The 25,753-nt window shown below is 39.9% G+C and overlaps 2 protein-coding genes across 2 annotated transcripts in view; one reads left to right on the forward strand and one right to left on the reverse strand.

Moving 5' to 3' along the window:
• Positions 1 to 14,467, reverse strand: part of CUNH9orf85 (chromosome unknown C9orf85 homolog) — a 70,709-nt gene extending 56,242 nt beyond the window's left edge. The window contains exon 1 of the mRNA XM_077759311.1: positions 14,287 to 14,467. Within this exon, the coding sequence (XP_077615437.1) occupies positions 14,287 to 14,388 (102 nt within the window). The 5' untranslated portion in view covers positions 14,389 to 14,467. The remainder of the gene's footprint in view (positions 1 to 14,286) is intronic.
• A 1,254-nt stretch (positions 14,468 to 15,721) lies between these two features.
• Positions 15,722 to 25,753, forward strand: part of ABHD17B (abhydrolase domain containing 17B, depalmitoylase) — a 46,316-nt gene continuing 36,284 nt past the window's right edge. The window contains exon 1 of the mRNA XM_077759392.1: positions 15,722 to 15,859. The gene's annotated coding sequence lies outside the window, so the exon portion shown is untranslated. The remainder of the gene's footprint in view (positions 15,860 to 25,753) is intronic.

The raw sequence follows: 25,753 nt of genomic DNA on the forward strand, positions 1-25,753 counted from the left end.
AGTATTTAATAATATATAAATCTTCACAGAACAACAAAGCATTTAAAATAATCACCAGCTTAGCTTGGTGTTTCCCATCCATGATGTTGTAAATGGTGAACGACACCAAATGACCTTCAAAACCAGACCTGATTAATATGAAACTACAATAGAATTCTACTGCTGATAGACCATCACTGAAAATTATTACACATATATAGTTCCATCACTTATAAGAAATACTTCCAAAAAAGAAAGTGTATCATACAATTTAGTTTCAAAAGACAATGTGAATAATTAATTTTCAAAGGTAAACCCAAGTATTCCAACTAGAAATGAACTTGACAAAATATCCAAGAAAATGACTACCATGAAGTTCTAAAAGTGTCATTCAACCTCACGAATTGGAGGAGACTTAGGACTGAGGTTGAAATAATCAGCCCCAAAGCTATGAGAAAGTTCAAATTTACTACTGATATTTTTTTAAAGCCAAAAATCCAACAGGAACCAAATTAATCACTGTTGGAAAACCAAATCACACCAATTTTTTTCAGTCCAAAAAAGTATTCCATGAAGTTGTATTGCATATTTAAAGAGCTGAGATTATTTGGGGTGCCTGGGTGGCTTAGTCGGTTAAGCGTCTGACTTTCGCTTAGGTCATGATCTCACGGTTCGTGGGTTCGAGCCCCGCGTCGGGCTCTGTGCTGACTGCCAGCTCCGAGCCTGGAGCCAATTTTGGTCTGTGTCTCCCTCTCTCTCTGACCCTCCCCTGCTCAAGCTGTCTCTCTCTCTCTCCTAGAAATAAATAAAACATTTAAAAAAAAAAAAAAAGAGCTGAGATTATCCATCAGGATGCTCTTCTATATCCACTACTATCTCTGAAAAGAGAGGATGGCCATCAGGTACCTGTAGCTCTCTCTCCCTTGCTTCCAAAATCTGGGATATCAAGGTTGTTGTAAAATATTTCATATACATCAAGACAATGGTTAAATTTGAGGAGGAGGGGCGCCCGGGTGGCTCAATCAGTTAAGCATCCGACTTTCATGATTTCACAGCTCATGAGTTTGAGCCCCACGTCAGGCTCTGTGCTGACAGCTCAGAGCCTGGAGCCTGCTTCGGATTCTGTATCTCCCTCTCTTTCTGCCCCTCCCCTGCTCATGCACTGTCTCTCTCTCTCTCAAAAATAAATAAACATTTTAAAAAATTGAGGAAGAGAGTAGTAGTGATTAAGAGAGATGAATAGCATTCTCTTGATCTGTGTATTGGTTACATGACTGTGTTCAGTTTGGGAAACTTCACTGAACTCTATTATAATTTTGCATGTTTGTACGTTATACTTTAACAAGTTTATTAAGTGAAAATCCCCCATGTTTGCCTTTTTCCACTTTTTAAAGTAACTACTAGTGTGAGATTCCTGAATGAAGGATTCATATCCCACTCAACATTTTGTTGGTGCCTCGTACATAAAGACAGGTGATTTAACACAGATCAGTAATCAATTGTACAATGTCGGTAAGAATAACTTGATTCCATTCTTTCAACCCAATTCACAGAATGGCTGCTACAGACCCATGAGTAGTTCAAAAATGCTGACGTCCCTGTCCTCTGAGAGAGAGATAGTATTTGTATACATGTGTGTGACAGAAAGAGAAAGAAGCCAAGACATATATGCTAATAACTAATATGACATGCATCCTATGTGTGGTGAGGGCCATAAATGCCATAGGGAAGGAGGGAGACATTCCAGTGGGCTGAACCAGGAAAGGAGTAACTGAAGGAGTAGCATGTGAGCATGATAAACATCTTAGTAAGATGAAGGAGTGGACTAGCTCTTATAGAACGCTCACCCCTGCATGTCAGATACCACGCGAGCATTTCCACAAACTTTACTCAACCCTCACGTTACAGCTAAGCCAACTAACACCGTGACAGACTGAAAAATGTGTCCAGGACCATGCTGTCAGTAAACAGCATAGAATTGGACTTAAACTTTTGACTCCAAGATCAATGTCTTTCTACTATACCATGCTGCCACTGTCTTGAACAAGAGCTTGATTATCTTTGGCTAAAAATCCGAAAAGTCACATATGAAATCTGACAAAAACTGACAATTTTCCTACCCAATGTATTCACTTCAAAATACTCTTTTAATGTTTGTTTATTTATTTATTTATTTATTTTGAGAGAGAGAGAGAGAGCAAGCATCGGAGGGGTAGAGAGAGAATCCCAAGCAGGCTCTGCATAGTCAGCACAGAGCCAGACATGGGGCTCGATCTCACAAACCGTGAGATCATGAAGGGAGTTGAAATCAAGAGTCAGATGCTTAACTGACTGAGTTACCCAAGTGCCCCCAAAATATTTTTATTCTTCAAAGTTACCTGACCAGCACCAAATCAAACAGACCACATTTTCTTATAAGAATGATGGTCTAAATCGACAGTACTGAAATGTGAATTCACAGCCTGAGATCAATCCATTCTGCTATCCTTTTTGGTAGAAAGATTTTAGTCAACCACAGTTTTCTAATCAGAGAGCCTATTACCTAAGAGATGCTTTCATTCTTATGTTTTTGCCACCACATAATAAGCATAAATACCTATTTATAATCTTGCTTTGGAAAGACTTTCACAGACTCATGGCCTCCCCTTGCACTTCTCTCTTCATTTTAAGAGGACCTTTACACATTCACTCAAACATTACTGAGGAGTCTTCAATGTGGCAGGAACTCTTCTCTCAAAAATGAACAAAAGAGAAACCTTGTTTTCAAAAGATTCCTTAAGGTAACAACAATTTTACTGATCCTATTTCATTTTATTCTGTTTCTGGATTAAACTCTCTCAATTTCTTGACCCACAACAAACTCATCAGTACTCATTTTTCCTTTCCACCTTATTCCATTCTTCTATCTCATTCCATTCAACTTTTCCTTGACCCTCCATCCACACGTTGTACTATCTCTTCGAGGACAACACTGTATCAATTATTCTCTTTCCTTCCCTTTATTTCAGAATTACTATAGTACTCCTCTGTACTACCCTTGTTTCAGCATTTAATACCTTGCTACAATTATTTATTTACTTCATTCAATCACCAACTACTTATTGTGTAATTCCTATGTACCAACAACCCTTGGCCTAGGTATTGAGGATTAAAAAAAAAAAAAAAAAATGCACTTGCCCTGGTGGATATCCTATTCTAGAGCGGACTAGAAGATAAACAAGTAAAAAAATAATAAGCTAGAATGTAGGGGGCCCTGGGTGGCTCAGTCGGTTGAGCGTCCGACTTCGGCTCAGGTCATGATCTCACAGTTCGTGGGTTCGAGCCCTGCGTCGGGCTCTGTGCTGACAGCTCGGAGCCTGGAGCCTGTTTCAGATTCTGTGTCTCCCTCTCTCTCTGACCATCCCCTGCTCACACTGCCTCTCTGTCTCAGAAATAAATAAAACATTAAAAAAAATTTTTTTTTAAGCCAGAATGTAATGAGATTATAAAAATTAAAATAATTAAACAGTTCATAGTTTTGCTGATAAAATGAAACACAGAATGCGAGAAAAGGCCAAGAATCAAGGATGATTCTTATATTTTTGGTGTGAGAACTGGGTAAATGATGGCGCTGTTTACAGAGTTGGGGAGCACTGGAGGAAAAGGTTTGAGGGAGAAAGATTAAGAGTTCTTTGTTTGCCATGTTAAGCTTGAGATGCCTTGTTGATATGCAAGAATAGAATTCAAGTAGATAGTTAAATACCCAACAACTCCACAGCTCAGGAGAGAGGTTGGCCTGGAGCTCCAGGTATGGAAGGTGTCAGCATAAAGACAGTATTTAAAGCCACAGATTGAGCTCAATGAAGAAATTATTTCAGAATTCAGAAGAGTGTTCAAGAGGCAGTAATACTGAGTGATTGAGAAAGATGAGGACAGAGCATTGTTAAGCAAGGATTTGGCAACACACACATCAACAACTTGACATGAGTGGCTTTCTGGAATGAGGAATACAAAAGCTACTTGGACAGGGGGAAGGAAGCAATGGGATGTAAAGAGGTTGAAGAGCTTTTCCATAAAGAGGAAGAAAGAAATAGGGTGACGCTAGGAAAGCATACTACAGGTTTTACGTAGGGAGTGTTTCTTTTCCCTTAAGAAATTTAAATAACCCACTGGAGATGGACAGACAAAGTGGACAGTGGAGAAGCCCTAGCCGTCAAGTCCTTAGGAAGGCAACACGGAAGACCTCTGGGGCCCAAGGGGTGGGCCTAGTCTTTGGGAAGGGCAGGCATTTCATCCACTGTCAGAGGACAGCAGAGAATAGGGTACTGATGCAGGTGGTCTGATAGATGTGATGATGAAATAACAGAAAACTGGCTCTAAGCAGGGATTCCATCACGCAAGCACTACAGAGGGAAAGAACAATAATGGAGCTGAGGTATATGAAGAAAAAAAAAAAGGTGTATTGATAGAACATGAACTCCTAGGGGCGCCTGGGTGGCTTAGTCGGTTAAGCGTCCGACTTTTGCTTAGGTCATGATCTCACGGTTCGTGGGTTTGAGCCCCGCGTCGGGCTCTGTGCTGACTGCCAGCTCGGAGCCTGGAGCCTGTTTCAGAGTCTGTATCTCCCTCTCTCTCTGACCCTCCCCTGCTCACGCTGTCTCTCTCTCTCTCTCCTAGAAATAAATAAAAATATTAAAAAAAAAAAAGAACATGAACTTCTAGCTTGATAAGGAAAAAACGGACAAGAATGAAGTGCAGCAAAAAGCAGAAAGGCTGGTGGACAGGAGGCTCCAAAGGAGTTAAAAAAAAAAACTATTTGAGACATAAGGAAACCAGGTAAGTCGATGATGATCCATCTTTCTAAAAAGTTTCTAAGTGGAGCAGTTCCCAGCACTGCGAAAGTTTAAGGTGTGACCGTAGGGGAGCAGACTTCTGACGGGGGTGGGAGAGCAGTCTATTAGCTGAGAGATCAGATGTCGGATGACCCACGTGGATGTGGCAATCGCGAAGGATGGTGACAGGAGCTGTGGAAAGACAGTGAGCCAGGTACTGGTGAGGAGTGACGAGAAGCAATGACAGACCCAGAAGCGATAACAGTCTGATGGTGTGTGTTTCTCTAGAGGCAGGGGTTTCAAGCAAAAAAACTGAAGCAGCAAATGGGAGAAACAGGGGCCGAGGTGGGGCTGAAGACGCGAGATGAACAAACATCATTGCTTAAGGACTATCCGGAAACAGAGTTCCTGGGAATAGTCAGGCGGGGCAAGAAAGTGAAATCAGTTTTGTTCAAGACTATGTCTCTATTTGATGATAATAAACTGTTGATTCTAGGAGGCCAATTGCAAGAGTTAGGGGAGGTGACGCTGAAAGGTTGGAAGACTGTGTCAGTTGAGGATATGCCCAGAGCCCAATGAGAATACATTTCCTAGTAATAACAGCTAACCTGGGAATCTCAGACACCGAAAAATCAACCAAAATAAACACCCTTCCTAAGCTTAAAGAGAGTAGCTAAGTACCTTTCCAAGACATCTTCCTTCTGTTCAAATTAGCAATTGAAGAATCCTGATGATAATCATTTCATGTAGAGGGCCTTGCACACCTCTGAGAAGGTCAGACAAAGAAATGTTTATTTAATTCCTTCAATACCTTCAAGTGCTAGTTGGCCTGGAGGGGAAAATCTCAGGAAGGAATCTCAGGCATGTCAGCTTTTCCTTTATCCCCTTCTCATTTCATTTCTTCCTTTCACAAAAGTCAGCAGAGAGAAAAAGAGCAACCACAAGTGAGGAGCAACCACAAGTGAGGAGCAACCACAAGTGAGGAGCAACCACAAGTGAGGACAGCGTGAGACAGCAGCGGGTGGTTCCCAGAACAAGCAAGACTCCCGCACACCTGCCTGTGACCTCACAGTAACACTTGGGCAGGTGTGGAAAGAGTCCTGCAGATTAAAATAACAAATACCTCGACTGCCTGTAACTGTCAGCCCTGAGGTTCTTAATCCAGCTGCACGCCACTCCCTACAACAGTCCTTCTCTAAACAGAAAAATGTCCCACTTCGGGGAGACTTCATATAAATTACAACTTTCTCTCAGATGAACTAATTTGCCTGGATGATGAATTCTGAGACTACTTTTTCTGACTGTGTATTTAATTTGTAATCCAGTGGTGAGCACTGTACTATCTCCTAATACAATGGATCAAATCAAGACAAATGAATTCTACTTGTCTCTGTACATAAATGAATTATCTAAAATATATGACTGCATAGAAAGAAAATCAATTATATTTTCATAGGCCTCATTTTAAGAAACATGCAGAATCACCCTACTGGCATCAAGTGGAAGGAAGCACCATGGGAATACAGACATAGGAATATCCCCGGAATATCCCCGTATGGAAGGGAAAAGAGAAAATAAAAGGTAAATAATAAAAAGAATACAACACCTCTAAATACTGAAAATACCACAAAACAAAAGGGTGCCGTTAGCACCCTGACTTTTATTGAGTAATAAGATTCTTACGGACATCAAATGCCCAGCATACCATAGATGGACAATTTTCACCTGGCCATCTGAAAAGGCATGCTGAATTTAACAACAAATTGATTGGGGGGGAGGACAGATTTAACATAAATCCACTTGACAGACAGCGTTGGTGACACCTATCAAAGAACACTTCCCAATTTGGAAAAAGATCAAAGGGAGTCCCAAAGATGTTAGCTAGAAACTACAATGGACTGTAGACTGTGTTATCTACCCAACTGCAGATTTGTTCAATGGCTACCCACTTGTTTAACCCTTCATTGTTGACACCTATTGACTGAGAAATAACATACATTCCCATGACTAGCTCTTGATCACTTGCAAGGAGATCACTCATACCCGGGATTATCTGAACCAATCTGAGACTCTCCCCTAAAGTGCAATAGCTCTGGGCTAGAGGAGATAGAACAAAGATCCCATACCACTTGATTCTAAGCTATCTGGACAAAATGAGCCTTACAAATAGCAGGACATCCTTTTCCATAGCAAAGTTTTATCCATTATTTATTCATCTATTAATATTTATTCATATACTAAGTAATTATGATTCTATCCTACAGTGAAGCTAGAAAAAATTGAGACCCAAGCTCAGTAACCTTATACACAAGATCCACTTTGTAATGATCATCTGTACCTTTCATACAGAAAAACAAGTAAACTCAAGTGTCATAACTATCATTCATGCATAAAGGGAAAATATTAAAATGTAATTATTAAAATTATTCTGACCTGTGGTCAGTTAAGATATTCAATATATTAGAATGTCTACTTATTTGTTTTCTTTCTGGAAAGGTTAATAAAATCATTCTTTTTTAAATTTTTTTTAATGTTTTATTTATTTCTGAGAGAGAGAGAGAGAGAGACAGCGTGAGCAGGGGAGGGTCAGAGAAAGAGGCTCCAGGCTCTGAGCTAGCTGAGAGCACAGAGCCCGACACAGGGTTCGAACCCACGAACCGTGAGATCGTGACCTAAGCTGAAGTCAGACGCTTAACCCACTGAGCCACTCAGGCGCCCCTCTTTTAAAAAAAAAAAAACACAAAAAACCTCACATAAGCAGTGTTTCTACACCTTCCCCAAACAAAAGTAAACAAGAATAGAACTTCATGACATTTGAGAGGTTAATCGTTTTGCTGTAATATCTTTTTTTTTTAAGGAAAAGCAGTATTTATTTTTTTAAAGTTTATCTTGAGAGACAGAGAGATTGCACACAGGTGTGCAGGATAGGGGCAGAGAGAGGGAGAGACAGAATCCCAAGCAGGCTCCGCACTGCCAGCACAGAGTCCAACAAGGGGTTCGATCCCGAGACCATGAGATCATGACCTGAGCTGAGATCAAGAATCAGATGTTTAACTGACTGAGCCACCAAGGAGTCCTTGTAATATTTATGTCATACACAGATTTTTAAAAATTTTTTTTTACATTTATTTTTGAGAGAGAGTGAGACAGAGCATGGGGGAGGGGGGGCAGAGAGAGGAGACACAGAATATGAAGCAGGTCCCAGGCTCTGAGCAAGCATTCAGCACAGAGCCTGACATGGGGCTCAAACCTACGAATGGTGAGATTGTGACCTGAGCCAAAGTCGGACACTTAACCGACTGAGTCACCCAGGTGCCCCAGTCATGCACAGACTTTAATGCACAAACCAATGAGCTCTGATAAGTGTTTTCACTCTTGTGATCTTCATGTTTCCATGATTTCAGACAGTTTTCCTGATCCCCTTTCAGTCAATCCCCCCATCACTGAAGGCAACTGCTGCTGATTTCCGTAGATGGAAGAAACACCTGATTCATTTCCCTCCACACATTTCTGAGATTTGTCCACAATGCATGCAATATATGCAAACAATGCATGTATCAGTAGTTCATTTTATTTTTTTATTTGATAGAGCGCACGTGAGTGGGGGAGGGGGCAGAGCAAAAAGGAGAGAGAGAGAATTTTTTTTTTTTTAGGTTTATTTATTTATTTGGGGGCAGGGTAGGGAGAGGCAGAGAAAGAGAGAATTACAAGCAGGCTCGGCACTGTCAGCACAGAGCTCGATGCAGGGCTTGAAATCACAAACCTTGAGATGACCTAAGCCCAAACTGAGAGTTGAAGGCTTAACCAACTGAGCCACCCAGGCACCCCAGGGAGAGAGAGAATCTTAACCAGTCTCCATATGCGGGGCTCAATCCCCAACCCCAGGATCATGACCTGAACCAAAATCAAGAGTTGGGTGCTCAACTGACTAAGCCACCTAAGTGCCCCATTTTTTTAAAAAAAAGTTTAAGTTTATTTAGTTTGAGAGAAAGAGAGAGCACACGTGGGACAAGGGGAGGGACAGAAAGAGAGGGAAAGAAGAAAATGCCAAGCAGGCTCCACGCTGTCAGCAAGGAGCCTAATGTGGGGCTCAAACCCCACAAAACATGAGATCATGACCTGACCTGAAATCAACAGCCAGATGCTTACCTCACTGAGCCACCCAGGGACCATGTGCTTTTTAATAACAGGATAGTATTCCATTGTATGACTGACACAATCTACTTATCCACTCTCCTCCTGATAGATATTTGGGTGGGTTTCTTCCCCAGTCTTTGGCTATTATGAGAAAAGGTGCCTGTAAACACAGCATCCTGTACTGGTGTAAACGTACTCATACCACCTTAAACTTAAGATAGCTTTCCAACTAAGCAGAATCTGAAGGATCTGACTAATATTAGCATCACAATGAGGGAAAGGACCCTTACCTCTGCCAGAGCTCTGGCTGAATAGATGAGACCCACTCCACCCAGCCCATATCTGTCATATGTCATACTGCAGTCAGTTAACCCTTGTGAGGAGAGACCTTCCCCTGGAACATTTCAGATAGTTAGTGTTTAGGGGCAGTGGCAATAAAGCACATCTCTGTTCTGACCCTAATGTGTCACAGTGCTTCTATTTCACACAAAAACACAGTACTAAAAAAAACACTGGGGCGCCTGGCTGGCTCAGTCTGTTGAGCACTTGACTCTTGCTCTCAGAGTAGTGAGCTGGAGCCCCACGCTGGGTGTAGATTACTTAAAAACACATTGTGATTAACATACACAAAAAAGGGCTTTTGATTTACTTGTCCTTTGAGGTCTCCTAGCAGAGACATCACCTGATCAGCAGATAGCCAAGTGCTAATTATGTAACTTTGGGTATGTGCATCATCTATCACTAAGTCCTAACTTCCCAACACGCAGAACGAGATAATTACAGCATTTATCTTAGAGTCATTTTGAAGATCAAAATTAGATGGTGTATATAAGGTATGCATAATGGCTAACACACTTAAGCACACAAATATTAGCTATTACTAATACAACTTTATTTCCAAAACAATTTAGAGTATACCCTCCAATTTTCCTTTTCCTTTTCTATTTCAAGATAAAGATCAGAGTTTCCCCCAAATGAGTTTCTTGCTCCCAATATGAGTTCAAGTTCAGTAGGTACTAAGCAAACCAAAGGGTTCCACAACCAAGCCAGTTTTGATTAAATAACTTTATTTATTTTAAGATTGTACTTTTAAGTAATCTCTACACCCAATGTTGAGCTCAAACTCACAATCAAGAAATGCACACTCTACCAACTGAGCCAGCCAGGTGCTCCTAAATAATTTTTAAAGTGCAAAACATCTTAGTGTTGAATCCCAATGCACACTACGACCCCTAACAGTGAGATCCAGTATACACTACTTCCAAACTGGACCATGAAACTGACTCGTGCCCTGTTGAGAAGATATGATCCTGTGGCACTCTGAGAAATGCTGCTGGAAACAACACTAACTATGCATATAAAACAAACAGTATTCTTATCAAAAAGATATATGCTCTTCCTATTTCACTTAGTTAAATGCTATCCATCCTTCAGATCTCAGGGAAGCCTTTAAGCCTTCAAACTTAATCAAGACTTCCTGCTTGATACCCTGAGGTTCCCTTAGACTTCTCTTTCATCACCCTTACTGTGATCTGTATTAACATACTTGAAAGATTACTTGACTGCTGCTTTCATCTTTCCCACCAAACTATATTACGCTCAACCCTATACTCTAGCATTTAGCACAATGTTCGGTGGCAGATAATAGATGTGAAACACATATGTGAATCTAAGAATTTCACTGCAGCTTTGTCATAGTGAAAACTGAAAATAACTCAACTGTTTTCTAACAGGAAAGTAAGATAGTCCACATTTATATCACAGAGCCGTTAAAAAGAGTAAGTTTAATCTTTGTGTTCTGACATGCCCACCTTAACTGAATGAGAAAGAAAAAAATGTTCTTTTATTACATGTGTACCATACTGTGCATAGACGTCTAAAAACATACATAAATTGTTAACAAAAAACATTAACAGTGACTATACTTAAAGAGGAATAGGACTGGGAAAAGGTAATCTCACTTTTATACTATATGCATTTCTCCATTTTCAATATTCTCCAAGATGTATTTTATTTCTAATTAATTCGCTTTGAGCAAGTCTACATAAATCATCATATGCTTTATGCTCAGTTCGTATTTGTATTACTATTTCATAAAGACATTTTTGTAATGATCCCTACAGCAATCTTGAGAGGTAAATAAGAGATAGCATTAACTCCATTTTGCAAATTAAAAGCTAGGTAAACTGCCTAACATCACAAAGCAAAATAAACAACAGAGGTTAAAATGGAGATCCTTTTTCTTAGCCCAACGCTCTTTTCGTTATACATCACTGCCTTTCCAGCGACACAAGGCAGTCTTAATACAATCAACATTTTAGTACAAAGTGACTAGAAGGAGTTAAAACCTATTTTCATCTCAGTGATGAGATGGAGAGGGCACTGCAGGCCACTGGCCATGGAGGCCTCTTTTAAATAACCCCAGGGAAGGGGAGGTGACAAAATCCTAGTGCATGTTCTTATGAGACAACTCTCTTATATTAAGCTGAAATCTCTCTCTGTAACGTCGACCTTTTGGTCCAAGTTTGGCCATTTAGAAAGCCACAGAATGATCTTCTCTCCTTCTTGTTCTGGAATATGTTCCAGCATAGGGAGACAGCTATCACCTGGGTCCTTTTGCGAATGAGTGCTTTGCTTAGACAAATCTCCCAATAAAACATCCGTCATTATCCAACTTCTAACTTCAGTCAAGTCTTGACGAACTGGTTGGCAGAAAAGGGAAACTATGATGCAGGACTCTTACAAAGTCATGAGGTACAAAATAAGCAATCGTCACTAGAATCACTTAAGGAGAGTTACAGACAACCATGCACTCTCACCACCCTTTTGCTGGATGGCACGGAATCAAACAGCTTTGTGGTATGAAGCACAGGAAGGAAGACAGGGTCAGATGTTTCTGACCAAATCTTGGCTTTAGATAGCTGCACATAGCTGGATCATGAATTTGCTACGAACACAGCCAATTATTACTCCTCCGTTAGACAGATAAACAATCAACCTAATGGTCTTTCATCAGAAAAATATGTCTTCTGTTTTTGTCAGATTCTCCAATAACAAAACACCTGGTCATTCTACCAACAGACAAATGAGACTTCCTCACGATCTAAAAGAGACAAAGAAATTAATGATAAAAGTCATAGGATAAAACTTACTGACTGAATTTGAGATTCATGGAAAGATCTAATGACTTGGTTGTTAGGAAACACCAAGAAAATGAACAAGGAAAAGTAGGAGTCTAGAGAGAAAAGCTAGCACAAGAAGTGTATGTTCAAGAAATCTCACACTAGAAGTATGATAAGCTACAGTGTAGTTAAATACTTATTAAAATTGCTTTTTATGTCTGATAAAAATAATCAGAATTAAATGCTTGTGCAAAAACTGAGAGCAAAACTACAGGACAAGATGAACCTCTACTTGGAACAGCACAGCTTTTTATCCGGGTTTACCTGTTAATAATAAGGACAAACTTGGGGAAGTCTTCTCAAATGCTGCTCTAGATTTTCTTTCTGAATCTGAACCTAAGTAAGGGAAAGGAGAAGTCCTCTGAGCACCCAACTGTGAGGCCTGCATTGCTCAGTCTGTTGAGAGATGAGCTCTTGATTTCGACACAAGTCATGATCCCAGGGTCATGGGATTGAGCCCCGCATCGGACTCCGAGGAGCATAGAGCCTACTTGGAACTCTCTCTCTCTCTTCTCTTTGCCCCTCTCCCCTGTTTGCATGCTCTCTCTCACTTTCTAAAAAAAATTTAAGTTTTTTTTTTAAAAAAAGAAAGAAAATATCCCTCCTTACTCTTCCTTATCTTTCACTTAATCAGAGTTTATCATAATGATAGATATCATATACATTATTGTGCTTCCTTGTTGTCTGATGACCCAGAAAACTATATGATCCTTGAAGGCAGAGTCAACTCTTTTTAACACTGCAAATACATGAACACCTGGCTTTGTACATGCAGGGAGTTCATTAAATATCTGCAGGGTGAGTGAAGACAGAAAGAGAAAAAGGAAAGGAGATCATAGGTGACCATTAACAGTTTACTTTGCTTTGTTAATAAATGTTTAGACACTTAGTATGATCCAGACCAGTTTCATATATCACTTAGTTTAGCCTCACAAGAAGCCTAGAAAGTTTCTCATTTGAGACAAAGGCTCAGATAATTAAATACTAAATGATGCAAGCCACACACCTAGTAAATATGAACTCTCATTTATGTGGAATCAGTTTTATCTAATATGATGGCCACCCCCAAGATGCACATGACTTCAATTATCTCCTCTCCATAAAGCTATGGGAGAAGAGGGAGATACCTACAGCAATTAGCTGTGTACATTCCAGTATCTTTGGGCATCTACAAAATGTCTGAATTTTCTTCCAGGTCACAGAAATCCTCCTAAATAAGTAAAAGACTGGGGGACGTGGGTGTCTGTTTTTGGCTTAGGTCATGATCTCATGGTCTGTTGAGTTCGACCCCCCCAGTCAGGATCTGTGCTGACAAGTGGGAGCCTGGAACCTGCTTCAGATTCTGTGTCTCCCTCTCTCTGCCCCACCCCCGCTCATACTCTGTCTCTGTCTCAAAAACAAATAAACATTAAAAAAATTTTTTTAAGTAAAAGACTTCTAACCAACAAAGTAATCGTTTTTACATTTGCCAAATAGTTTGATCCTCAAAAGAATGTTATAAAAGAGACAGATACTCCAATTATGTTGGTGAGGACACGGGGCTAAGAGCACTTAATCCTTCCCATTCTCTCTACAAACCTATGGGCTTGGCGTTTACACAAAGAAATAGTGGTGGGTGACTGGGTGGCTCAGCTGGTTGGCTGTCTGACTTTGGCTCTGGTGTAATCTCAGTTTTTGAGTTCGAGCCCCGCATTTGACTCTGTGCTGACCCCTTGGAGCCTGGAGCCTGCTTCCGATTCTGTGTCTCCCCTCTCTGCTGCTCCCTCACTCGCTCACTCTCTCTCAAAAGTAAACATTAAAAAAAAAAAGAAAAGAAATAGTGGTTGTATAAACTTGGTGCAAACTTTGAGAGACACTCGTGACATAATCCTCATTTGCCGCTGCAAATATGTGATCGACATGGGAACCCTTCAACAACTCAATTCTGCACTTCCATTTTAGGTTCACTCTGTGCAACTGATTAATTGTTGACCGCCAAATATATTTAGGAGGAGATAACACCTCCAGGTCAAAGAAAGGGCGTGGGAAAATCATTTTAGAAAAGGTTGCATTGCAGCCAAAACTAAGTCTGGGCGGCGGTCCACAACCGTTCTCGCCAACTCCTCGCATTTCCTCTTTCCCCTCCAGTGAACCATTCCTTTCTAGAGTCGGATTTGGCGCAACAGGCAGGTTCCTACCTTGGTCTGAATACTCTTATCAAACTTGTCATTTTTGAAGCTAAACGTATTCTGGTGTCTCTGAGGCCTGGAACGTGCCACGTTCCCTTTCTGGGAACTCATCGTGGAAACCCCAATCACCTCGCGTTGATACAAGGAAGACGCGGAGACGGCCGACACGCCAGGAACTAGTCAATGGAGACCACGCTTCTGTCCCTGACCCGGAAGGAACTTGTCCAGCCTTTCCGCCCCGCCCCCCGTCAGGCCACGTGACTCATCGAGGAGGTCAAAGGACATCCCCTGGTGCCTCGGAACCCTCAGGTTCTCCCATGCTAACCAGTCTCGACCCATCCCCCTCCGCGCAACCTCGCTCTCAAATCTGGCGTCTAAACCCCGCTTCCTTCGAAGCGACGACTCCCCCATTGGCCCGAACACGGCAGTCCATCAAGGCGGAGAGGAGGAGCGCCTTTGCTTCTATTGGCTCTTCTTTACCGCAATCCCCGCCTCCTGCCGACCAAGCGCAGCCTCTCCCGGAGCCCCACTCCTCTGCGCGGCTTGTGATTGGCGGAAGTCCGGCGAAGCTGGGCTGCGCCCCTCCCCCGGCCCGCTCGGAGGCTGGAGCCCGGGTCAGCTTGGCGTCTCCCTCCAGTCAGTGACCGACTCCTGCCTCAGCGAGGGTTCTGCTCGCCCCCCTCGAGTCCCTCCCAGCTTTCCTCCCGCCACCAGACCTAGCCCCGCAGTGGCAGGCTGAGGAGGAGCGAAGAAAGGAGGATTAAAGAGAAGAAAGACCTGGCTGGGTCTGGGTGGTGTCTGCAGTGCCAGAAAAGGAGGTGGTGGCGGCGGCTGCGACNTTGGGTCCTCCTGGCGGAAAAGGGTCTCGTTTCACTTGTTTTGCTGGTGTCCGGGTGGACAGAAAGAGGGGGTCAGGTTCACACTCTCCTCCCTTCTCCCCGTGAGGTTGGCGACGCCTGAGCGCTTTCCCCTGAATGCCCTCGTGTGTGCCAGCCTCGATCTGAGATCGAACCGGCCGCGTTCTCGAAGATCGGCGTGTTCCCGGCGGGCGGTCGTGGGGTTCCTTCCCCCGAGGTGGCTCCGCTTCAGCTGCTTCGAACGGTTTTCGCTCGTTAGCAACCGCTCAGAGTTGGAAAAGGAGAGGTTTTGTTTGGATTTTTTTTTTTTTTAAACCCTGAAACAAAAGTTCTGCCNTTTATTTATTTTTTTAAGAAGAGTCCGTTTAACCCTGACTTCTTGTTTAAAAAAGAAAAAGTTCATAGCTTTGATGCTTGGAGATTTCTGCCAATGCCAGAACACGATTTTTTTTTTTTTTAACGGTGCTTTGATTTAAGTCTGCGTGAGGTGGGTTTGATAAGCAAAGAAGGAGGAATAACGGAACACAGGGTGACCTTTAAATTTTGGCCGTTTAATGAAAAGGTATTTTTCTGTTGGAATATATTTCGTAGTGTATATGTATATAGTACTTGATGCGCAAGATGATTCATTGATTTTTTTTTTTAAGGCTCCAGTAAATAAAAAGAATTTTGGAGATCTTGTGTCAGCATTTGGAGCTGCCTAATGTGTCTGAGTAAAAAATCAGGTACATGTTGTAATAGTGTGTATCTCTCTACATTATCAGGAAAACTTAACAAAAAATGAACTTTCCTCCATAATTTGACTCTTAATATGTTGATAGCATAAATCCATTTGTGTGACATATTTAGCATCTAATTGTAATCAGCATTTTAGTAATCATAATTATGCCTAAGTCTTTGCTTGTTGTTTAATTTTTATTGTGAGAGTAGATGCGGTGGCTTAAAAAACAGTGGAGAAAGCCATGTTTCTACTTACAAAAGAAAGAAAATCCCTGTTGTAAAAATAGTTGCTGTATTATTTGAGGTCCATGAGGAAGTGAAAAGCACCCTCACCCATAATTTGACCTCTTTTTTCTCCTACTCTAGTATTAATAAGGTTAATTGGGAAGGATAGGATTAGATTTTTAGCAGGCTATGCAGTTTTAATTTTGTCCCTTGCTGTACAGGAGAACTGTATTGGTAAGTGGCTTCTTTCCTTGATTGTCTTGGCCTATTTTGATACATGTATGCAATGATTATCTGACAAAAAAATTTTCTGTTTCCCGTGACAGACAAAATTATCATAAAACTTCACAGCAAAATAATGTTTTTGGTAACTTAATGAACACAGAAGTACTAGGTAATTCGTGACTGTTCCACAATTGGTTTACAACTACAAGCAAGCGATCCCACATCTGAGTCCGTTTCTCCATCTGTAAAATAGGGCTAATAAAAATGCCACCTGCTCATGCTGTAGAATGGGCAATAAGAACCAAGTTACTTTGGTTATATGACATTGCTTTAGGTGAATAAGAGTACTTTTTAAGGCAGTTCTCTTACTTTGGTATTAATGAATTTCAATTCCTTGGTGAAGAATTAGCCTAAAGAAATATAGTTCTAATAGGGAGACTGTCTATCCATGTGCCATCATCTAAGAATTGATAACTCAAAATTTCTTCCATGTTAAGATTGGTGTTAATATCCTTAAAATCAGTGATGACAAGAACATAGTGAAAAATTGGCTTTGTTGGTTTATTTACTGGTAGATTTTATTTCAGATATATCCAAGGTTTTATTCTTAATTCTCAAAAATTACTCCCACCTTTCCTACCTCATTAAAAAATTCTCATATACAGTGCTCTATATTTATACCTCTCAAACTCAGCCTTGTGAGTTGGGGAGGAACAGTGATGTTTTATGACATTTTTACAGATGAAGCCCAGAGAAGTTACTACTTTGAATTACCTAAAGCTGCATAATTTTTAAAGAAGCAAAACTGAGACTTGAACCTGGGTTTTCTGACATCTAGCCCTGACTCCTTTGCTTTGGAGTAGTGTTTTCCAAAGAGCTGTCTGGACCTAACAGTTTTTGCCAATTCAGATGAAACAAAAAAATAACACAGCAGTTTAAGTATTGGCAACATATGATGTCATGAATACTCAAGCACTCAGTCAGTTTAAGAAACAAATACAAAATATAATGAAGCTTCCTTTGTACTCTATACACCCCTCTTAAATCTTACTTCCTGTTTCCCCCACTCCCAGCCACTAACTGGAAATTAAAATACATCCTTCCTATCCATGTGTTCATACTTCACTACATGCCTTTATATCCATGAACATATATGATTTTTGTTTGATTAAGACTATTTAAATATGTTTGTATCTGTAGCTTGCTTTCTAAACTCAATTTGCCAAGATTTGTCTACGTTATTCAGGTTACTCTAGTTTATTTTTATTGCAATAATGGTATGTGTTCCATTATGTGGCTTTCACATTCCTTTGGTCATTTTAGTTTTTTCCAATTGCTTATTAAACACTGGTGTAGAGAATATTCATATATATGTTTACTTGGGTACACGTGCAAGACTTCCTCTAGGGCAGTGGTTCTTGAGCCTATATCCCATTTTTATAAAAACGTTTTATAGCTTGGGGCCCCTGGGTGGCTCAGTCATGATCTCAAGGTTCCTGAGGTGGGTCCCACTTCAGACTCTCTGTTAGCACAGAGCCTGCTTCAGATCATCTATCCCCCTTCTGTTCTGCCCCTTCCTCACTCGTGCCCTCTCCCCCCCGCAAAAATAATTAAAAAAACATTTTTAAGAACGCTGATCTTTAAAAAAAGAAAAGAAATATTTTATGGCTTTCCCAGTACTGCCCTAAAATGAAATTCAGAATAATCAATACATTCATTTAAAACTGAAATGTACGGAAACTCCTGAATGGCTTAGTTGGTTGAACATCCAACGTCAGCTCAGTTCTTGAGCTCAAGCCCCGCATTGGGCTCTGTGCTGACAGCTCAGAGCCTGGAGCATGCTTTGGATTCTGTGACTTCCTCTCTTTGCCTTCTTCCCCACTTGCATTGTCTCTCACTCTCTCAAAAGTAAATAAACATGACAAAAAATTTTTTTAATAAAATTTAAATGAAATTACAAACTTATTAGTAACATTAAAACAGAGTAAATTTACAGTATGTTTTTAAGTAATGCTTTTACTAAAATATGAGAATTTATAACAAAGTAATGTGTTTCACTGTATAAATGCTCAGACCAACCCACACTCTAGTCTTGCCACTGAGTGTGATAGTAGACTAGTAAATCAGAAGTCTGGGAGCTTGTTAGAAATCAGAACTTCAAGCCCTACCCTACTGAGTCATGCTGAATGTTACCAAGATTCCCAGATGATTTGTGTGCACATTGAAGCCCAAGAAGCAGTGGTACCCAGATACTTTGCATCCATGTTAGTATCACCATGAAGAGAGTAGCTTACTCTACTCAAGCTACTCTCTTCATGCAAATTAAAACAGGTGTGTTGAATTGGTTGTTCAAATACCAGTGGTGGGCATTATTGTTGGTAAAATGAGTTTCTGAAATGATGAACTATTTTCAGTAAAGTTTGGACAAAAATAAAAGTGCAGTCTTCTCTATACAGTGGTTGCATTCTTTAAAATCTTCATCTGGGGACGCCTGGGTAACTCAGTCGGTTGAGTGTCTGACTTTGGCTCAGGTCATGATCTCATGGTTCGTGGGTTTGAGCCCCTCATAGGGCTCTGTGCTGACAGCTAGCTCAGAGCCTGGAGCCTGTCTTCAGATTCTGTGTCTCCCTGTCTCTCTGACCCTCCCCTGCTCACGTTGTCTCCCCCCCCAAAACTAAATAAAACATTTAAAAATTTTTTTAATAAAAAAAATCTTTATCTGTATTAAAGCAATACAGATATACTATTTGTTAAGTCTTGTTTATAAATATCTGACCTTATTTCCTCCACCCCCTCTTCGTTCCCTCAAATGAGTGATGATCAGAATATTCAGAAGTCACAAGACATGGGGCAGCATTATTAGCTGTATGCACCAAGGGTGCCTGGTGTCCCGGCAGCTGTTCAGTAGCGCCCCCATTTGTTAAACAACTGAAAACCCGTCATTGAGAAAGATTGCCCTGAGCTGTAAATCTTAATGGTAGAGTGCTAGAACAAAAGGTATGAGTAGCTTCAACTTTATTGGATAACTACCAGTTTTCTCTCAAGTATTACTATCAGTAATGGATGAGAGGGTCTATATTCCCACCTTCCAAATACTTTATTAGCCTCCTTATGGTTTGCCATTCTGAGGAGCATATGAAGAGGTACCTCATTGCAGTTTTCATTTGCATATCCCCAGTTAGTCCTGTAGTTAAGAACACTATTTTTTGGCCATTTTTTTCCCCATTCATGTTCCTTTTCTGTGAATGGCTTCTTCAGTTTTTTATGGGATTGTTTATCTTATTAATTTGTAAGTGCTTTATATGTGTCCTGGATAACAATGCTTGGTGGCTCTTACAAGTATCTTCTAGTCTTTATCATGTCTTTTAACTTGAAATATCGTGTCTTTCTCTGACTGACCTTTTTTTTTTTTTTTTTAAGTTTTACTATTTATTTGGGGGGGGGACAGAGAGAGGGGAAGAGAGAAAATCCCCAGCAGGCTCTGACTATCAGTGCAAAGCCTGATGCGGGGCTGGAACCCACGAAAGCCGTGAGATCATGACCTGAGCTATAACCAGGAATTGGACACTTAATCGACTGAGTCACCCAGGCACCCGTATGACTAAATATTCTTAATTCTAGTGAAATACATTCTTTCTAAAAAAGATTTATTTATTTAAGTAATATCTACACCTGACATAGGGCTGGAACTCAATGACCGCAAGATCAAGAGTCGCATAGTCTACCAATTGAGCCAGCCAGGAGCCCTTAGTCAAATATATTCTTTTACGATTGTGCTTTTTCTCTTTAAAGGGATTATTTTCTATCCTGCGGTTATAAATATTCTGATGAAGCTTTTTAAAGTTTTACTTCTCCATATTTAGATCTTAAATTCACATGAGACTATTTTTATATAATGAGCTGTTTGTGAACCTGAATTTACTCCAATAAAATCACTACTCTTCCTAGTGAAATTAAGGTCATTGTTTATGCTTATATGATCTGATGAAATGAGTGATAGTAGATTGTATTTAGTTTTTAATAACTTTTGTTGCAAAATTAAAATTTGGCAATTTTATCATTCTAACTTTTTAAAAATTGAGGGGTGGCCTTGTCAGGTGACGTCAGACTTTGCCTCGGGTCATGATCTCACAGTTCATGGATTTAGGCCTTGCGTAGGGCTTTTTGCTGACAGCTCAGAGCCTAGAGTCAGCTTCAGACTGTGTCTCTGTGTCTCCCTCTCTCTCAAGAATAAATAAACATTAAAAAAAATTTTTTTAAATAAAAATTCAACTGGTTTTTGAAATGTATACGTTTTGGGACCCACTGCTTTAGAGTATTCTAATTCACATGTTCCATTCTTACATTCAGTCTCTGAAGCATCATAGAAAATGAGTAGGCACTCATTAAATGCTGAGCTTTCATCGTTTGCACCCTACACATTTCAGTTTGTTTGGGTGTTTTCATCATGTTGTATTCGGGCTAGAATTTTTTTAATGATTATTTATACCCTAATTTTTAAACAGAATTTTAGACTAAATTTAAATATTTTAATATTAATTTGCCTCAGATATAGCTCCTATTTTGTTTTCCCTAGAATTAAAAGTGAGAATGGTTACATGAGTTCTTGCATACAGTTAAAGGTGAAAAGGTAAAGGGAAATTAGGTCAGTGTCTATTGTATATTAGTTTCTATTCTAAATTTTGGGGTACATCTGTAAAGATCCCTAGCTTCGGAGGGCTTGCCACCTAGCAGAGGACCGTAGACAATATACAAAATTTTTAAAATGTCTTAATATTTAATTAGGAGGAACTTAACGGAGGACCATGGGTGAGAAGAAGGGGAAAAATAGTAGGGGAGAGGGAGGGAGGCAAATCATGAGAGACTCTTGAATGCCAAAAACAAACTGAGGGCAGATGGGGTGGGGGGGAGAGGGGAAGGGAGGTGATGGGCATGGAGGAGGGCACTTGTGGGGACGAGCACTGGGTGTTATATGGAAACCAACTTGACAATAAACTATTTTTAAAAATGTCTAATATTTAGAAAGTGATAAATACTTATAAAGAAAAATCAGTGAGGGTACCTGGGTGGCTCAGTCGTTTAAGTGCCTGACTTCGGCTCATGTCATGATCTCGCAGTTCATTGGGTTCAAGCTCCGCATCAGGTTCTGTGCTAGCAGCTCAGAGCCTGGAGCCTGTTTCAGATTCTGTGTCTCCCTCTCTCTCTGCCCCTCCCCCGCTCATGCTTTGTCTCTCTCTGTCTCAAAAATAAATAAAAACTATTTAAAAATTTAAGGAAAAATAAAGAAAAAGCAGTGAAAGGTAGGGAGAAATCAAAAGGAGGCAGTTTGACCTGTTAAATAAGGTGGTTAGGGTTAGCGTCACCAGGAAGGGGAGAACAAGCAGAGGTGTGCAGCCAAGGCACTAGCCCTGCAGATATTAGCAAAATCTTGGAAGAGTGGACAGAATATAGTCTTGTCTCCCTGGTCTCCCACTTGAGTTGTGTGAACTTGAACAAATTAACTGACTTAAACATGAAGCCTTGATTTACTTGTGTATAAAGGAATGATAAACTGGGGAAAGTGTTATTAAGATTAAAGGAGATAACAAGTGAAAACACCTACCTCCTGCTCCCACCTAATTCTCGTATGGCACCCTGTATTTTCATAGCATTTGTCACAGTGTAATTATCTGTCTCACCAGCTGATAAATCTTAACCCACCTATTCTGAAATACTAATGGGAAGAACCAATCAGTGTCATAATATATTTTATTAACATACTCACTTGTAAACTACCTATAACCCTTCTTATGTGTGAAAATCCTCTTAGCTTTGTTGAGAAAGTGTTTTGTATTTATAGTGTCTTTGTGCTAGAGCTTCAAATTGTATTATAGCCATTAGCTCATTGATCACTGCATACCATCTTTGTNTCATGAGAGACTCTTGAATGCCAAAAACAAACTGAGGGCAGATGGGGTGGGGGGGAGAGGGGAAGGGAGGTGATGGGCATGGAGGAGGGCACTTGTGGGGACGAGCACTGGGTGTTATATGGAAACCAACTTGACAATAAACTATTTTTAAAAATGTCTAATATTTAGAAAGTGATAAATACTTATAAAGAAAAATCAGTGAGGGTACCTGGGTGGCTCAGTCGTTTAAGTGCCTGACTTCGGCTCATGTCATGATCTCGCAGTTCATTGGGTTCAAGCTCCGCATCAGGTTCTGTGCTAGCAGCTCAGAGCCTGGAGCCTGTTTCAGATTCTGTGTCTCCCTCTCTCTCTGCCCCTCCCCCGCTCATGCTTTGTCTCTCTCTGTCTCAAAAATAAATAAAAACTATTTAAAAATTTAAGGAAAAATAAAGAAAAAGCAGTGAAAGGTAGGGAGAAATCAAAAGGAGGCAGTTTGACCTGTTAAATAAGGTGGTTAGGGTTAGCGTCACCAGGAAGGGGAGAACAAGCAGAGGTGTGCAGCCAAGGCACTAGCCCTGCAGATATTAGCAAAATCTTGGAAGAGTGGACAGAATATAGTCTTGTCTCCCTGGTCTCCCACTTGAGTTGTGTGAACTTGAACAAATTAACTGACTTAAACATGAAGCCTTGATTTACTTGTGTATAAAGGAATGATAAACTGGGGAAAGTATTATTAAGAAGATTAAAGGAGATAACAAGTGAAAACACCTACCTCCTGCTCCCACCTAATTCTCGTATGGCACCCTGTATTTTCATAGCATTTGTCACAGTGTAATTATCTGTCTCACCAGCTGATAAATCTTAACCCACCTATTCTGAAATACTAATGGGAAGAACCAATCAGTGTCATAATATATTTTATTAACATACTCACTTGTAAACTACCTATAACCCTTCTTATGTGTGAAAATCCTCTTAGCTTTGTTGAGAAAGTGTTTTGTATTTATAGTGTCTTTGTGCTAGAGCTTCAAATTGTATTATAGCCATTAGCTCATTGATCACTGCATACCATCTTTGTGATGGAGGCAGTGGATATGTATCGCCTTGCACTTGGAAGGAATTGAAGCTGCTAAATGGTATAAAATGACACAGAAAGTCAAGGAGAATTTAGTTGGAATATGATTACATTTGGTTACATTTTCCCTGTGCTCCTTTTTATTCCTTTCTGCAATATGCTGAAACTGACTCTCTAGAAAAGCAAAATATGTAGCTTATGTTATATTGTTAAATCGTGGCCTTTGGGAAATCATTAGGACACAGTATTCTAGCTATGACTTTATCTTCAGTTTTCCTCTGTGAAGCTTCTCATAGTATCTAAGGGTGCGTTATTAGAATTGGCAATAGAGGGCACTTGGGTGGCTCAGTCATCCAACTCTTGATTTCAGCTCAGATCATGATCTCACAGTGGTTCATGGAATCAAGCCTCACTTAGGACTCTGTGCTGGCAGTGTGGAGCCTGCTTAAGGACTCTCTGTCTTCCCTCTGCCCTGCTCTTACTTTCTCTCCTTCTCTCCCTCTCTGTCTCTCAAAATAAATAAACAACAAAAAGAATTGGCAGTAGAGTTAGAGGTGTTTATTAAAAATACATACTGCTAAAGAAATTCAAACACTATGGTTGTCTTAGAATAAGTATATGCTTAGTATAGGTAAGAGTAAAAAAGAAAGGGGGTTGAAATAACCTCATTAACTTGATGTAGTAAGCAAGTCTATGTTCTAACCTCAACAAATCCATAGTAAAACAAGAGTTCCTCCAAGAACTAAAATAGAAGACATTATCATTTTATCAGTTCCAATAAACTTGCTTTGCTTCTGAATTCAGATTGTTCTTAAATGTGTTTTTAAAATTAAAGTCAGTCAAAATAATTCCTCTAATAAACTTTTTCCAAAAATACTATCCACTGACTATGACCTAGATATTTTAATTTTTTACTCTCTAGCTTAGCCATCCCCAACCCCAAAAGTAAAAAATTACTCTCTACATATCAGTTATTTGGTAACTGGTTTGGGCAAGCTTGTAAGTGAAACACTGTGGGTTACATTTTGTTCAGAGCTTTTTAATAGACCTTAATGTTGCTTTTATTAGTAAAGATTTAGTGCAGTAAAGTTAATAAGAGAAGAACTTTTTAAAAGTATACATTAAGGACATTCAGATATAATCCTTTAGGGTAATGGTTTTCCATTTTTCTGTTAGAATGCAAAAGAAAGACATTTTGCTTCACAACTTGATACATGCATATGCACCTCAGAAAGTTTCACCTGAGAGATTCAGTCTGTTACCATGTACATTGTTCAAGGGAGATTTTTTTCCCCCTATATATAGAACAGAGTAAAACTTAAACAGAGGCTTTAAAACAGTAAAAGATGTTTTATTTATTTGTAGGGGAAGTGATTGAGTTGGGGGAGAGAAAAGAAACGGTTTGCACAAAGGCATAGAGGGAAGAAAGACTAGGTCTCTCACTGAGGAATAATAGTATGATGTTCAGTAGAATGAATGAATAGGGAAATGCTCAGAAATAAGGCTAGAGACTGGGAAACAGAGGGTGAGGGAATCATGTATGACCTACTAAAGAATACAATTTATTCAAGAGGGCTTGTAGGATGCATTGAAAGATTTTAAACAAAAAAGTGACATCACCTGACATCAGTATAGAGTCTGGATTAGAGGGGTATGAGGTAGATTTTAGTGAGTGATTTTGTAATGTTAAATAAAAAATGATTGAGCAAAGATGTAGCTGAGGGAGTGGAGAGAGATACATAGGATGTGATGGGCCTTGACTGAATAAGAGGAATGAAGAGAGGGAAAGGGAGGAGAGGGCTGTACAGATGGAGATACTCAGTTTGCAGCGTGGGGGAAAAGTCTGTGCTAAGGATTTGTTTTAGATTTAGGCCTCAATGTATAAGAAGTGATTAAAGCCATGGGTATGATTGAGATAAAAAGACTGGAAAACAAAAGAAGACCAAAGCACTAGTTATTAAACAAGCTGGGATTTGATTGCATTTATGTTTAGTACTAAAACTTTTTTATTTTTTTAGTGTCAAATTTCCCCAAAGGGAAGAACAAGAGGCTACCATAATTTTTGTTCATTGAAATTACTTTAAACATTTTTTTAACTTAGTTCCTGTTAATAATTTTTACATAAGTTTTCTTTTTCACAACAATGTATTTTAACAAAAATAGAAAAGACAATGTCCAAATAAAAGGGAAACCTTTAAAATCATTAAGCCCACTACTCTTGTCCTTAGCTTTTTTCATTTTGCCAAAGAATGATAACTATCATAAGTAAAGTACCAGTCCTCAAACAACCCTTTCCAAGACTTCTCAGATGACAATTTTATACACAAAAATACAGTACAATGTTACTATTTTATAACAAACATCAATTCTTACAGCTAAACATCTGTGTTCAAAAAAGCTAAATATTGTATTTCCCCCTTGTTAGAAACTCATATTTTGTTTTGCTGTAAATTGATTTCTTATTACCAGACTTCAAAGAAATTAAT

This window comes from Crocuta crocuta, unplaced genomic scaffold, assembly GCF_008692635.1.
Source record: "Crocuta crocuta isolate KB4526 unplaced genomic scaffold, BGI_CrCroc_1.0 scaffold41, whole genome shotgun sequence".
Classification (NCBI taxonomy): domain Eukaryota; kingdom Metazoa; phylum Chordata; class Mammalia; order Carnivora; family Hyaenidae; genus Crocuta; species Crocuta crocuta.